The sequence below is a fragment of the Pan paniscus genome, chromosome 2, assembly GCF_029289425.2.
Source record: "Pan paniscus chromosome 2, NHGRI_mPanPan1-v2.0_pri, whole genome shotgun sequence".
Classification (NCBI taxonomy): domain Eukaryota; kingdom Metazoa; phylum Chordata; class Mammalia; order Primates; family Hominidae; genus Pan; species Pan paniscus.
This window is the reverse complement of record NC_085926.1, coordinates 119966881-119983802: the sequence shown is the minus strand read 5'-3', so window position 1 is coordinate 119983802 and position 16922 is coordinate 119966881. Positions and strand designations below refer to the sequence as shown.

At 41.7% G+C, this 16922-nt stretch overlaps 1 protein-coding gene across 4 annotated transcripts in view; it reads left to right on the top strand.

Moving 5' to 3' along the window:
* Positions 1–4067: 4067 nt before the first annotated feature.
* ILDR1 (immunoglobulin like domain containing receptor 1) overlaps positions 4068–16922 on the top strand; it is a 35989-nt gene continuing 23134 nt past the window's right edge. For 2 of the 4 annotated variants that reach the window (XM_003825183.4, XM_008950484.4), the window contains exon 1: positions 4068–4329. In XM_003825183.4, the coding sequence (XP_003825231.2) occupies positions 4272–4329 (58 nt within the window). In that variant the 5' untranslated portion in view covers positions 4068–4271. The remainder of the gene's footprint in view (positions 4330–16922) is intronic. The other 2 variants (XM_003825184.4, XM_008950485.4) reach the window with 1 other exon arrangement.

Below are 16922 nucleotides of genomic sequence, written 5' to 3'. Positions count from 1 at the left end.
CACCAGTTATTGGCTTGGGCCCTCAGTTCTCCCACCTTAACTATAGTAACAGTTTCCTAACTAGTCTCCCTGTCTTTCATCTAAATTCCTGAACACCATTCTTCTCACTGCTGCCAAGTTTATCTTTCGAAAATACAATTCTCATTATGCCTCTCCGGATTCAAAATTCTTCATTGGCTCTCCATTGTCTCCTGCATGAAGTCTTAGTTCTCCAGCTGGTCATACAAACTCTTTATTTATTCTGGCTAGCTCTCTAACACACCAGCCTAGCAAAACTTAAGTGCTTATTGTTCAGCTATGCTGTTTATTGGTGCTGTGATTTTTGTATAGGCTGGTCTCTCTGCTTGGATTGCTCTGGCAAAGTCATATTCATTTTCAAACCTAGAGTAGATGTCCCTTCCTCCAGGAATTATTGATAAAGAGTACAACAAATATTTATTGAGTATATCTATATTTCAGATACTATGCTAGACGCTGGGAATACAAAATGCATAAGACATAGTCTGAATCTTCTAGTGTCAATCAGCTACTTACACTTCTTACCTCCCTTTAGCTTTAAGTAGCTGGTGCATGATTTTTACTTACCTGATTCTTCATTCTTTTCCCTGTATGTCTACAAAATCTTCTCCATTCTTGATAAATACTGTACACATATAAATGTACAAATATTACATTATTCTCAAATACAGATGCACATATATAGTATTCAGAGAACACACAGTGTTCAGAAACATTCATAGACACAGTTTCAACTAGGAAGTATGATTATAAATGATGAGATAACAGCTTAGTACTTTGTGGTCAGATCCTAGCTCAGTCAACACACAGAAGCATTGTACAGCTAGGGTGGTGAAGGGTATTGTGTTCTGAAAATAGATTGCCTAAATTTGCATCTCAGCTCTGCTACTTACAAGCTGGGTAGCCTTGGGTAAGTTAATGAACCTTTGCACCTCATCTGTAAAATGGGGACAATGATGATCCCTGAGTCATAGTGCTGTTCAATACAAATTATTGAATTTGTATTTACTTCAATAATGAAAGTGCTTGGAAGCTAGTTTGAGTGTAGTGAGTTATCTCAATTGGTTGTTCCCAGTCAGCTACAGATGGAACTCCTTGTTGTCTTTCCCCCATTCTCACTAGCACACTTAGCTAGCATTTTTTAAAAAGTGCCTAGAATAGTGCCTAAGACAATGTGTTTAATACATGGTAGCTATTATCATAACTTTGTATAGGAGGAAGTCACTATCAGCAGGTCAAGTGATTTTTACTTTATATCTAGCAATGAAAGAACTGCAGTTGTTCTGAGCCAAGTACATACTCTTATCTAATCTTTATTGGACTAATGGCACATGTGGGAAGAATGACTGGCCCAAGAGAGCCCAGAGCTGTGGGATTCAGTTTTCCCTTATGTAGAGCTGAATAACATATGTGGAAAGAAATTGTATTAGCACACATTGACAGAGCCAGCTAGCTGTAAACACAGACAGATGGAAATACATTAATAGCTATGTGAGGGTCTATAGTGTTTCAGCTAAGAGCACAAACTCTGGAGTCAGATCACCTCACCTAGGCTCATTATTCTGCCATTTACCAGCATCATAACATTGAGCAAGTTATCTCTTTGTACCTCAGTTTCCACATCTATAAAATGGGATTGATAATAATAGCCCTTATTTCATGCAGTTATTGTAAGACTTTAATTAAATAAAGCATGTGAAGCACTAAGAACATTGCTTGGTACATAGTACATAATAAATGATGAAGAAAAAAGATGCACACAGTAGACAGAGAAGCGGGTGAAAATAAATCATCTAAGTGTTCACTTCAAGAGAAGCAATGAAGGTAGATGTTTAACTGGATAAGTAATTCCCAAGGGAAAAATAAGGAAATTCTAATTCTAATGCACTTGAGATAAACTTTATTAAAGCTATTTTTCATTTGTTTACATAGAAGTCTCCAACTTATCTTCCCTATTATGTTTGGTTTACAGCACCAGTATTTCCCAAAATATGCTCCGTGGAGCATCTGCCCTAAACCATATGTGAGAAAAAAGGGTTTTGTGGCTGAATGACTTTGGGGGAATGCTGAGTGCCATATTTATTTCTATATTCAAATGTACATTAACACTCTAAGGTTTAATATGTCCTGAAAAATTGTTTCATTTAGTTTAATCCAGCATTTCTTGAATTGACTTAATAATAGAGCCCTTTTTTCATATACTGTGTATTAACATTCCAGGGAACTACTGTTCAACGGAACAAACATGGGAGAAATGCTGGCTTAGATGAATATTAAAATGGCCTTTATACCAAAGCGGGGGCTGAGGGGTATGGGGGGAGGTGTGGGAAAGACAGGGCTCACATGTCTTTTTAGACTGGAATTGAGCATTTGCCGAAGACTATTCACAAACCCGGAAACTATGCAAATCCCTCAGGATCACAGACATCCAAACATACACAGTGTTGCTGGGAGCATGTACAGGGTCTTTAGAGGGGGTTGAGGGACCTGACCCTCAACCCTCACACTGCAGCTTCCTCCTGCTGCTGCTGCTGCTGCTGTGCTAGGATCCCTCCACGGAAGACCTATGAGGCTCCTAAACATTTTACCATCTATCTTTGGCCACTTACTTCCTGAATTTACTCTCTGGAAGAGAAGAGGCCCACTGGGGAAAAGAGAAGTCAGATCCAGGAGAGAACCGGAAGAAGGAAAGACAGGGAGAAGAGACTGGGTTAAGATCCAGCATCAGATCTAGGACAAGGATGCTCCTCTGGGTAGAGGCGAAATGAAAGATATCAGCAACGCAGGGTAAGGGGCCCCCTCACAGCAGAGCAGGGCATGACATGCGCTCAGGAGAAAAAATATCGACTTCTAAGGTTAGTGACCAGAATGGGAGCTTCCTGAAACTGTGTTTAATGAATTTAATGAATTTTTATTCATTTATTTTTCTTGAAGAAAAATGTGATGGCTGGTGGGCTTCCTGCCGTGGAAGGAGAGACTGAGATTACATGCTACGTGGCCTGGTGCAAAGAGACCTAAAGTCTTTGCAAAGCAAAAGGTCAAAACCTTGATCTGGCAAGGTCAAAACCTTGGTGGGGGCTGAGGTCTGTGAGTGGCTTCTCAGTGACAATGAAGGATAAGAAAAAATAAAATAAATATATACCTACTTATAATATTTTTATAAGAAAAAATAAATAAACATTAGAATATTAGAATAAATAATAGAATAAATAAATAAATATACCTATTTGAACAGTGCCTAGCTATGGAAAGCGGCAGCGGGATTTTTTAAAACTCCCATAACTTTTTATTTTTCTATAATATTTTACTTTTATAGTTGTAGAAACTTGAGTGAACTTCTCTAGTTTATCTCTACCTTCTAGAAACAAATATTTATCTATCTATCTATTTATTTATTTATTTATTTATTTTCGAGACCGAGTTTCGCTCTGTCGCCGAGGCTGGAGTGCAGTGGCGCGATCTCCGCTCACTGCAACCTCCGCCTCCCAGGTTCAAGTAATTCTCGGGCCTCAGCGTCCCGAGTAGCTGAGATTACAGGGGCGTGCCACCACGCACGGCTGTTTTGTATTTTTATTAGAGACAGGGTTTCGCCATGTAGGCCAGGCTGGTCTCGAACTCCTGACCTCGGATGATCCACCCGCCTCGGCCTCCCAAAGTGCTGGGATTACAGGCGTGATACACTGCTCCTGGCCTAGATACGAATCTTTAGTTCCTAGAAAATCTGAAGAGACATTACGTGTAAACTTCATATTACTGTGTTTTTAGTAAAACAAACAATGTTTTGCAAGTATTTATAAGGGAATGGAAATATAACGCAGGAAACACACCCTAGAAAGTTATATCCACATAATTCTAGAAGGAGAGGGGGATACATTTGCAGGGGATGAGATTTCCCGAGAACTTCTGGAGGAAAGTGGGAATCTTCTCCGTCAGCGGGGTGGGGGACGGTGTTTCAGCGAGCAGGAGGCGGCGGCAGGTAGGGAAGGTGGCCGCAGTCCCCCGGGAGGCGGGGGCGGAGCAGGAAACGGCGGCGCGCGGGGCGGGAGGCGGAGCCGTGGGGAGCGCCGCAGGTGGGGACGAGCCGGGCGGCACCTGCCCCGGGACCAGAGCGGACGCTCCCTCCCCGCTGCGCCGAGTGAGGGGAAACCCGAGGGGTTCCTTGGAGAAGGTGGTGCGTCCTGGGGCGGCAGCTGAGGAAGAAAGACGCAGTGCCCCGAAGCCCCTGAGCTGAAAAGGGCCAGAAAGGGGGCGGCATGGCATGGCCCAAACTGCCCGCACCTTGGCTGCTGCTCTGCACCTGGCTCCCAGCAGGTGAGCCTTGGAAAAATGGTACCCACCCTGGACCCAAGGAGAGAGGAAGCCATTGTGGCGTGGCCTTGCAGAGCTGGCCGCGGGCAGGGCAGTGGAGGCCTGGGCCGCGCTCTGGTGGCGCTTGGCATGGGCGCCAGGAGGTGCGGGGACTGGATCGAGTTTCTGCCTGTGGGAACCTGTTGCTTTTCTCTTTTGTTAGTCCAGGCCCTTCCCAAACAGGTGCAACTGAGAAACCTGGAGCCTTTGAACTTTCGTTCCTGCAGTCATTAGGCAGTTCTTGATCTCTGAAGCTGAACTGATAGGGGCAAAAGCACCGTTCTTTAAAATTCCTAATTACTTTTTCCTTTCATCTGTTATGGTGACAACCATATTGGCCCAGAAGTGCATATATTTCATTTCTGGGAGGTTATAATGTGTCCTCAGTATGTAAAGCAATGTTTGGCCAGAATCTGAATCTATTGTGCAGGACCACAACGTGTACTTCTGGGCTAACCATGTTCAATGTCACTTTTCTACTTTCTTTGTATCCAGTCACTGCCCTAACTTTACCCCTTGCTCATCCCGCATCAGGTGTCCAACCATCTACCCTCTCAGGCTTCATTCTCTTACCCTCCACACCAATCTCCTCTCTGTTTTGGAAAACATGATTTTGTGTATCTGTGTGTGTGTCCTGGAAATCTGACAGAAGTGTGTATCTCCACGAGTGAAACCAGGGAGGAAAGGGTAGCTGAGGGACGGAATGGGCAGGCTCTTTCAGCTCTTTTCCAATTAGGATGTAGGTGTGACCTTGCAAAGAATTTATAAGTTCCCTTGGAAGCTCCACCCTGTTTTATTTCATTTTACCCCTCCCCTCCCTTTCGGAATAGCTGCCCTCTTACCTCTAAGTTGTCAGTGGAAGGTCAACTTAGAGTCTGCTCACAGACCAATTTGAGTCTTGTATTTTTAGGTTGGGAACAGATGCAATATGAAGGTGTGTTGGCAGAATGTTCTTTCTACAAGCTCCATAAGACATAACGAATTTCTCAGGTATAATCAAATCTTATTCAGGCAGGATTCTACCATAACTTAAGCATAATGCTGAGAATAAAAGGGAGAGAGGCTTGCAAAAGGGTAGGGAAACTAGAAAATTGATATCCCCCAAGGCCCTCTGGCTTACAAGATTTTCTACAGGATATAGACCCTAGAAACTGTCTGAAGTTGACAAGACTAGATGTTGGACACCCACGATGCACAGGGAAATAACTAAACCTCACCTCAATTTGTGTCCAAAATTTCACCAAACACCATCTTAGGCTATGAATGCAAATTTATAAAAATCCCACAGCTTTGCACAGTCTTCTCTCCTGTGACTCCCCTGCTCATCTCAAACTCCACAGCAGCTGGGGATTTCTGAAGCTGCTTGAGCTACCTTTTTAGAAAAAATAGAGTTCTGCTCCCACCTCTGCCCCTGGGTATTCTATCCCCAGAATTAAGACTTTGTAATCCTAAGCAAACCTCTAAACTCACCTTCACTTTATAGATGAGAAATTGATATTTCAACTGTTTGACTCCAACACTTGGAGGGGAAATAGCTATTTTAGCAGATAGTTTTCCTATGTGTAGAAATGTAAATAAACTACATTCAGCTATTTAATGTGGTTTGTGTCAATGATGTTTATGTGACACTGGGCAAGTTACTAAACTATTCAAAGCTTCCAGTAAATAGCAATTATTATAGTACATATCTCATACAGCTTTTGTGAGGATTAAGTGAAATTAAGGTTTTAAAGTGCTTAATAGAGTACCTGAACAAAGTGAGGGAAAGCTTAATCAATATTAGCTAGGGTGATAATAGTAGTCAGGAATTAGAGCCAGGTAGGATTGTTTAAAGCTAACTTTAAGGAAACAAGTTTCTCTATTCCTCCTTCCCCTATGGCTAAGAAATGTGAGCTATAGTAACAGGTGATTATCAGGTTGGAATTCTGAATCTCCCTCTTACTAGCTGTGACTTTGGATGGATTACTTAAACTGCCTTTGCCTGGAAAACAGGTGAAATTCCTGACAAGCCAACTGCCTGTGCCCTCTCAATAAGGCCAACTATTGTTGGGTGGATTAAGGTCAAGCACAGTGTCAATGACATGCTGCAACTGTGATATGCACTTTGGAAAACCCTGTACTAGAGTGTGTTCATTTTGGTCCATCACCTTGTTCTCTCCTGTCTCTAAAGAAGAGTCAACCCAATTCTCTGATTAGCCTCCAAGTTCCCACAATTGCAAAGTGTGAGGCAGTAGTAAAATTGTGTCATATTTAGGTATTTGCTGGTCACTGTGGCTTGGGGCCCCTAATGAAGCTTCTGAGGCCAGGGAGTCTTGTGATATTATCACAGTCCTTGTGCTCTGAGCTGTGTAGAGATCACTTGTCAGAAGTAGGTGTGTGTGGTCTTCACTCAGGAAATACTGGGCATAAGTCCTTCTCTACTCCCCCACGTTTTCCTTAATTTTTAAGCCAAACTTCCCAAAGTGTCTGTCAAGATCAAACTGAAGATCAAGCTTCCTCTCTTGCTCTCAATATCTATCAAAGCAGTGGTTTCTGATTTTTTTTCACAGCTCCCAGAAAGATCCAAGTACATTGTGACATGTACGCACACATATACAGTTTATAAAATGGAAGCAAAATGATCACAAAAATTTTATTACTAAGTTGAATAAAATAATAACAATTGATATTACATATTATCTTACTGATATTAAAATTCATTTAAAAAATCATCCCCACATTAACAATATTAAATATAAACACCCTGTAAGTTGATTTTCTCAAAACCCGCTGCAAACTGCAATATGCACTTTGGAAAACCCTGTACTAAAGTGTGTTCATTTTGGTCCATCACCTTGATCCCTCCTGTCTCTAAAGAAGAGTCAACCCAATTCTCAAATTAGCCTCCAAGTTCCCACAATTGCAAAGTGTGAGGCAGTATTAAAATTGTGTCATATTTAGGTACTTGCTAGTCATTGTGGCTTGGGGCCCCTAATGAAACTTCTGGGGTCAAGGAGTCTTGTGATATTATCACAGTCCTTGTGCTCTGAGCTATGTAGAGATCAGTTGCCAGAGGGGTGTGTGGGGGGGTAGGTGTGTAATTCTCTGAAAGTTTTTTCTTCAGAAATAAATACACTTTTGGGGCTGGGTGCAGTGGCTCACGCCTGTAATCCCAGCACTTTGGGAGGCCAAGGTGAGCGGATCACCTAAGGTCAGGAGTTCAAGACCAGCCTGGCCAACATGGTGAAACCCCATCTCTACTAAAAGTATAAAAATTAGCTGAGCGTGGTAGCATGCACCTGTAGTGCCAGCTACTTGGGAGGCTGAGGCACTTGAATCCGGGAGGTGGAGGTTGCAGTGAGCTGAGATCACGCCACTTCACTCTAGTTTGGGCGACAGAGTGAGACTGTGTCTCAAAAAAAAAAAACAAAAACCAAAAAAACAAAAAAAAAAACAGAAAGAAATACACTTTTAACGCACAAGTGATATGTGAATATCTGCTCCTTAAAACATTAAAATAAGGCTAAAGTAAGTACCATTGTTGGCTAATAGCTCTAGTTGCCTTCATCCAATGTCAAAGTTTATTCTCAGAATGAAAGTTTAGTGTTCCCGCCGATCCCCCAAACTCTAAAAGGATGTGTGTCATTTCTGCTTTAGTGAATTTTTTTTAACATCATAGTGTGGTGTTAACTTGCAGATCCACACAGCTATCAACTTGTATTATCATTCTTTGGGAAATCAGACAACCGACCCCGAAGTAAGAATATCCTTAGAGAGACAGCATCTAGAACAGTAATTTTTCCTGGGTGGTGGGGGTGGACGTATGGACCATACCGTAGACTTAATGAAATCTTACAGAGTTCCCTGATATATCTCAGGGTGAGAGGGTATGGGTGATGGATGGGAGACTGTCCACTCAGCTGCTCCCTTGTCTCCTTGGGAGTTCCTGAATACCTCCCCAGAATCCCAGAGCTCTGTTGAATACAGGTAGAAATCACTCCCAGCCTTTATCTTCCCCTCCCAGCCAGTTTTACAGATAAGGAAATCTGGACCCAAGTCATGTGTCTCAGGTTGACAGAGTGGAGTTAGTTTGAGAACTGGGACCAGAACCCTGGTGTCTTCACCCTTTCTTCATTGCTCTCTCTCCTATTTCATACTGTGGAGCAGGTTTTTTGTTTGTTTGTTTGTTTGTTTTAATTATACTGGGTTACATGTGCAGAACGTGTACTTTTGTTACATAGGTATACACGTGCCATAGTGGTTTGCTGCACCCATCAACCCATCACCTACATTAGGTATTTCTCCTAATGTTATCCCTCCCCTACCCCCCCACCCCAACAGGCCCTGGTGTGTGATGTTCCCCTCCCTGTGTCCATGTGTTCTCATTATTCAACTCCCACTTATGAGTGAGAACATGCGGTATTTGGTTTTTTGTCCTTGTGATAGTTTGCTGAGAATGATGGTTCCCAGCTTCATCAATGTCCCTGCAAAGGACATGAACTCATCCTTTTTTATGGATGCATAGTATTCCATGGTGTATATGTGCCACATTTTCTTAATCCAGTCTATCATTGATGGACATTTGGGTTGGTTCCAAGTCTTTGCTCTTGTGAATAGTGCTGCAATAGACGTATGTGTGCATGTGTCTCTATCGTAGAATGATTTATAATCCTTTGGATATATGCCCAGTAGTGGGATGGCTGGGTCAAATGGTATTTCTAGTTCTAGATCCTTGAGGAATTACCATACTGTCTTCCACAATGGTTGAACTAATTTACACTCCCACCAACAGTGTAAAAGCGTTCCTATTTTTCCACAACCTCTCCCGCATCTGTTGTTTCCTGATTTTTAATGATCACCATTCTAACTGGCATGAGATGGTATCTCATTGTGGATTTGATTTGCTTTTCTCTAGTGACCAGTGATGATGAGTATTTTTTCATATGTCTGTTGGCTGCATAAATGTCTTCTTTGGAGAAGTGTCTGTTCATATCCTTTGCCCATTTTTTGATGGGGTTGTTTGCTTTTTTCTTGTAAATTTGTTTAAGTTCTTTGTAGATTCTGGATATTAGCCCTTTGTCAGATGGATAGATTGCAAAATTTTCTCCCATTCTTTAGGCTGCCTGTTCACTCTGATGATAGTTTAAGTTTGTCTTGTTTAATTGAATTCTAGTATACAGAAATAGAAACAGGTGTCTGCTTCTTGGATGTCTAACTAAATGCTAATGTTTAAACATCTTGCCCCAACAACAATGCAGTGAAACAAGCCGTTGGGTGATTAGTGTACAGTCTACCTGGGTTTCTTTTACCATAATAATTTATTTCATTATCTGAAGTCCTTGGGGGAAAATAAAATTGTGTGTTTTAAGAATTGAGAAGACTCTGGCCGGGCACGGTGGCTCACGCCTGTAATCCTAACACTTTGGGAGGCCAAGGCAGGTGGATCATTTGAAGTCGGGAGTTCAAGACCAGCCTGGCCAACATGGCGAAATCCCTTCTCTACAAAAAATACAAAAATTAGCCCAGCGTGGTGGCAGGTGCCTGTAATCCAAGCTACTCGGGAGGCTGAGGCAGGAGAATCAATTGAACCTGGTGGGGCAGAGGTTGCAGTGAGCCGAGATCGCGCCATTTCACTCCAGCCTGGGCAAAAGAGACTCCTTCTCAAAAATAAATAAATAAAATAAAATAAAGAATTGAGAAGACTCTGGCCATGTCCCCAGTTCTTTCTAGATCTCCCAATCTGCAACTCTTGGGATAAGGTGGGATCAGAGGAAAGCAATTTTGACACTTTCTTTATTTCTCATAACCAGGTAATCACTGAGTTCTGTTACTTAGTCCCAGGATCTGCCCCTTCTTTTCTATTTTGGGTGACAATTCTTATACTAGCCTACTTTAAGCATCTTCTTGCCTCTAGTCCTGCTACTTCTGTCTACTTCCAACCATTCTCTATGCAGATGATAGGTTAAACCTACCTGAGTTAATCATTCCCACTTTCATTTTAATCTTCCATCCAAAGAAGCTCCATTAGATCCCTATAGCTTATGAGACTGGGCTAAAGGTCTTTGTTTGAAATTCAAGGCCAACTAATTCTGGGCTCACTACTTTGGGAAGCCTTGTCCCCACAGATACAGGCATGGTCTTATTGTATAACCTTTCTCCTCAACACACACCCTTTTTTCTTGCTTTTTGTCTGGCCGTACTAGACATGGTTAATGTTAACCATTTTTTTGAACTTTTAGGGCACTTAAAATTTGTTCCAAGCAATTTAGTCTATCTTGCATGAATGTGTCTGTTCTTTTGTTTAGCAAATGTTTAATGTGCACTTGGTGCAAGACCTCGTGCTGGCAAACAAAAGCCATCATGGCCCTGGCCCCCGTGGTGCTTATTGTCTAAAGGGAATTCAAGTGAATGTAGAAATACAACTGTGACAAGGCCAGGAAAGAAGGATACAAGGTACCACAACAGCACTTAGTAGATGGATTTTGCTCAGTCAGGAGGCCCTCCCTGAAGGGATGATGCATGAGTACTGAGGAACGATGAATTCAAACCAAAGTAATAGCATCTGCAAGACTGCTGGATAGGAGCTTAGTGTGTATGAGAGATGAGAAGAATGTTAGCGGGACTGAGTGAAGGAAGCCACAGGAAGAGTGGTGGAGTTGAGGCCAGAGAAGTGGGTAGGACCAGATGTGCATGGCTGCATGGGTCATGGTAGGAGGTTTTGTGTTTATCTTAACAGAAATGGACAGCTGTTAGAGGTTTTTAAGGAGGAGGAATTGGGAGACTAACAGCAATGTGGAATCCACCTAGCAGGGGGAACCAGAGCATGCATGAGTACAGTACTAGGTAAGCACAGGTGATATGGAGGCTGGACATAATAGTAGCTTGTGCTAGGATAGTAGTGAAATTGGAGAGAGAGAGAGATTCTGGAAATATTTCGGCGATAAATAAGCCCAATCTGATGATAGACTGTGTATTAGTCCGTTCTCATGCTGCTATAAAGAACTGCCTGAGATTGCGTAATTTATAAAGGAAAGAGGTTTAATTCACTTACAGTTCTGCAGGGCTGGGGAGGCCTCAGGAAACTTATAATCATGGCAGAAGGGGAAACAAACATTTCCTTCTTCACATGGTGGCAGGAGAAATGATTGCCCAGTGAAGGGGGAAGCTCCTTATAAAACCACTGGATCTTGTGAGAACTCACTATTATGAAAATAGAATGGGAAACCACCCCAAGATTCAATTGTCTCCACCTGGTCCCTCCAACAACACATATGGATTATGGGAACTACAATTCAAGATGAGATTTGGGTGGGGACACAGCCAAACCATGTCAGACTGTATATGAAGAGCAAAGGAAAAAAAGATACCAGGATGATTCCTTGCTAGTTTTTGGTCTTTTCCATTCACTGAGATGGGAAATGTGGGAGAGGCCCAAGTTTGTATGGAAGGATGATGATTTAGATTTTGGGCTTGATTTAGAACTTGAAACAACCAAGAAGAACTATCAGGAGCATTTGGATACATGTGTCTGTTTTAGTCCCTTATTGTACAGGAGTAAGATTTAATATTCAATGCTCTCGTAGTTTCTGATCAATGCTTTAAAACTCGTCCATGACAGGAACTACTTTGTCTGTGTGTTTACTTGTTTATCATTGACTCTCCTACCAGGAGCACAAGTTCCAAGAGTGCAGGGACCTGTATCTCTTATTTTCTACTAGTGACTGGCTCAGAGTGTGTACTTAATAAATGAATGAATATGTGTGTTCTGGTCATGCCTAAATTTGCATGTGCTCTGAGATTAGTGTGTGGAGACATGAGTCACTAACCTGGGTGAATGACTTTGGGAAACCCCAAGCATCTGCCCCTCAACCAGGTCTTGGCCTCTCCCCCGGTAACCAAAAGGATGTTAAGTTCAAACCACCTGAGTGGCTATTTATTTCACTTAGTAGTTTATCAAAAAAAATTTTAAAGATTGATATTTTCCTCTTTTGAATAGGTTGTGGTGAAACATGGGACTGTCACTTGCTATTTATGGGAATATACATTTCTTTCCTGAAGTATCTATTCGAATAGAAAAGGTTTATTCCCTTTAGCTCACTTTGAGATATATATTCTACTGGAATAAAAGAACGCATGTGAAGACGTACTTATATAATCATATTCATTTCAGTAATTAATGTCAGCATTGCTTATAATACTTAAAAGTCAGAAACAACCTAAATGTCCATAATTTGGAAAATGTGTAAATTAAAGTGGCTCATTGATGGAGTGAAAAGTTCATGCAGTTACTAAAAAAAAATGGATCTGCATATACTGATATACAATATATCATTAGTTTGAAGAAAAAGTCACAAATCAATGTACATAATATGATTAATTTAAAAAAAAACAACATAGGAAAAGATGTGAAGGGATGTAGACCAAATTGTCAACAGCAGTACCTCTGGAAAGTGGAATTCATGGTGAGCAAGGAGGAACTTTTTACTTGATACCCCCTCCACTGTTTGAAGTTTCTCACTTATTTATTTTGTATTAACAAACAAAAAGGAAGAAGAGCTTCTGTACAAAATGATTAAAATAAATTTGTGAATGTCCCTTAAGTGCGTGAATATTCCTCAAAGGGTTAAATCTCAACCATTTAGAAAACTTATCCAGAAGACATGGTAGTGTAGTGGAGGTCTAAGCTTAAATCCAGCTTTGCTACTTTCTAGCTGTGTGGCCTTAAGCAGATTACTTAATCTCTCAGAATTTTCCTCATCAATGAAATTGAGAGAAAGTAAAGCTTATCTCATCAGTTTCTTGCAAAGGTTAAATGAGATAATGTATAATAAAACACCCAATACCGTGTCAAACAACATAGTAAGTGCTCAGCACATAGCACTTTCCTTCTCAGGCGGTGCTGCACTGTTGAGTGTTGCATGCCAGACCTTGGGTAAACACACAGTACCTAGACATCACTCCACTCCCCACCCATCTGCTTTCCTGGTCTCCTTCTCTCTCTGCTCTCCCTATCCTTTCCTTCTTGTTCGTGACCACTCCCTCTTGTCTTTGTCTCTTCTTGTCCATAGCTAGTCACTTCTTGTCTTGCTCCTTCTTGTTCATAGCTAGTCCCTCTTCTCCTTGATTCCGCTCATATTTGCACTGTTATCTGAGGAAATGTAACAGGCACTGATGGTAAATATGCTTGGTGAGATAGCCTGCTCAGCCATAAACTCTGATAGTATTGAACCTGTGTGCATTTTGTTAACCTGCCACATGGAGTCAGGGTGCTTGTATACCTGAAAAACACTCAGGAATCAATTCCTGTCAGTCCCAGGCCACTGCCCCTTGCCGGCAAAGACCTGCCTTCACCCTCCTGCCTACCATCCCTTCCAAGCAGGCCTGTTCATAGGAAAGGAGGGGAAGTGTCATCTAGTCCTTCAAAATAGTTCTTAATTTTAAAAATATTTTAAAATATATACCTGTATTCCTATACTGTGTGAGTATCTTCTACAAACTAAAACTCCTTCTTGCCAAATCTAATACTACACAGGAAATGAGGAATAAAAAAATGTGCAAAGATGTGCATGTATTTAGGAACAGATGACATTTAGTTGTAAAGATACTCTGCCCTGGTTGGTGTGTTTCCTTCTGTTTTAGTGTAGGATGGTAGTCCCCACTCAGCACAGCAGCCTGGCCTTGGAAAGTACCTGATGGCGGGAATCAGAGAATCCCCTTCCCCTTCTCTCCTTCCCATGAGCTCTGATATCTCATCTGAAGTTTCCTTTCTACCCATGTGACAGGTCTCCTTCCCTTCTTTCACAGAGCCTGGCAAGCTGTGAATGAGTCCACCAGGGTACAAAGCTATGAAACTTTTGAAGCTTTTGAGGCACCAACTCATTTTGCAAAGAGAAGACAATCATGATAGTTTACATTTGTATCATTTTTTCGAAATGCTTTTACATGCTAGTCTCAGTGGATCTGGAACTCCTGAAGTAGTCAAGATAAGTACAAATGATACAAATGATAGCTTAGGTTTGTTGAATGTCTATATGTGCCAGGCTCTTTGCTAAATGGGGGACATTTTTTTATGCTCACCACAACCTTCTGAGGCAGGTATTATCTTCATCTCAGTTTTGCATACAAAGGAAAACAATAGTTTGGAAATAACTTGCTAGGTCAACTTCTGACTCTAACCAAATTCCCTTTTCTGACCCCCAGCAACTAATGTTGACTAGAGTGTTTAATAAACTGCTGTTTATATTACATTACCATTCAGCTGTTAGGGATTGGAGACAGAATCTGAACTCAGGGAGTCAGGTTCTAGAATTAACATTTTTGAGAGAAAATGATAGAGACAGCTAGGAAATGAGGAGTCAATGAACTGGGAAGGAGAAAATGCCACAAGATAAAGGAATTTTAAGAATAGAAAAAAAATTAAGAATTTGAAAACTTGTAGTAAGCCTGAAAGAGCAAAGTTGCAACCAGGATGACTACAATCAGGACGTTTCTCTTTTTTGATCCTGTTCACATTTTCAGCCTGATTTGCTGCTTTGGGTCCTTTCTTGAAAACTCCACCTGCTTAGTTCTGTGCATGCCCAGTGTGGTTAGGTTTACAGAGAAGTTAGAGGATATAGGAAAAGAAAGTGGGTGATTTTTGCCTTTGAGATGGACTGTCTTGCTACTGCCTTTCCTTCCCAATCTGGAAAATCCGACTGCTTTTTAAGAGCCTGGTGCCTGACTTCTACTTTGGAAGATCAAGCTTGCTTGCTTGGGAAAAATTGGGATTTGTTGTCAGCAAGGCCCAAGCTCAAATCCTGATGCTGACACTTTTTAGGTATGTGATGTTGGACACGTGGGGGTGTGGCTTATACTCTGAACTGAACTTCTGCCCACCTATATGAGCAGGGCTGTTGCCTGGCTGAGGGGGTTTGTGAGATTTAGAGACCAAGAATGTACATCACCCGGTGCATAATAGATGCTAAGGACCCACAGCAACAACTGAGATATGGGAGAAGAGTTTGCTGGGTTGTTCAGTACCTCTTCTCCTGGGACTCTTCGTGTGTGTGTGTGTGTGTGTGTGTGTGTGTGTGTGTGTGTGTGTGTGTGAAAGAGAGAGAGAGAGAGAGACAGGGCAGGGGGTGGACGTTTGAGGTCTGCGCAGGATGCTGTGGGGCTGGCTGGCAGACGCCTGGAGAGAGTGTGAATGAGCTCAAGATGGCCAGAACTTGTTGAACCTGGCAGATATCAAGGCTTGATATTCACACAGGGATGAAATAGAAGAGAAGATAAAAGAGTACCCAAGCAGCAAAGTCAGTGCTGACGTTGGTAAAGGTGAGTTTTGTCACCCCAAATGTGGTTTGTCCACAATAAGGGCATTCATGGAAGGGGAGCTGAGTGATCACCTTTCTCCCCATTTCCCCTCCTCAAGGGTGTCAGATTCTGCAATCTTCAAAGCTACCCCACAGCAATTTCTGACTCTAACCAAATTCCTTTTTCTGACCCCCAGCAAACCTGGTCTCCCTGCTCCCAAATGCTCTACCTCTATACAGGTGATATTGACTAGAGTGTTGAATAAACGGCTATTTATATCAAATTACATTCAGCCAAATAAGGAGCCTACATGTTCTTTATTTTACTGTGTCAGAGTGACTGCACCAGTTATATTTTAATTATTGCTCACATAGCCTGGCCCCCAGCTCAAATTATTTGCAAACTTGTGAATACCAATTATCTTTTATTTAAAGATTAGCCAAGCTGAGAGGCAGGAGCACTGCTCAGGGACAGAATCTCGACTCTGACCCCCTTAGAAAAAACGAATGACCACAGACAAGTCCCTTAAATTTCCAAGCCTCAGATTTGTTGTACAGGAAGTGAGCACAGCTAATCTTCTCCCAGGTATCACATTTAGTATATAAAAGAATATATTTGAAGATGCTGTTGAACCTAAGATTTTATTTAGACCAATATCAGTGTTTTCCTCTCTCTTCTCATCGGTATGCGTGTTATGGAACAAAATAAGCCAGTGTTGACAATGGCAACCTATTCATTGTGAAAATCTTATCTTTGGCTGCTTCTACTATTCAGATAAAACTGTGGTTGGTGAGATCTCCAAGGTCTATTTCAGGTCAGTTCTGGAAGAAAAGAAACAAACAAACAAAAACCAAAAAATACACAAAGGGGTAGTCACAGAGAAAGAACAAGAACCAAAAATTAGATTAAGAAAGCCATGTTAGGCTTGAGATGCTGGTCACCGGCCCTTCCATTCTAATTGGCCTGATTTCTGGGACTCTACAGCTTATGGAGACAGCAGCTTTTTTTCCCAAAACCACTCAAGGTTTATTTTTTAAATGATATTTTTTTTTCATTTACAGCTGAGTGGGGAAGTCATCTATCTTCCTAAAAACACCACTTTCACTGTATTACTGTTCTTCAGAAAAGACTTCAGTGATGATCCATGGACAAGAAATTGACACTGGATTGTGATTTAGACTTCACCCCATCGCCCCACCTCCCACTCACCACCACCAGCCCCGCCTTATTTATCTTCTCTGTTTTCCATAAAGCTGGAGACACAGCTAGATTGGCTTCCCCCAGGT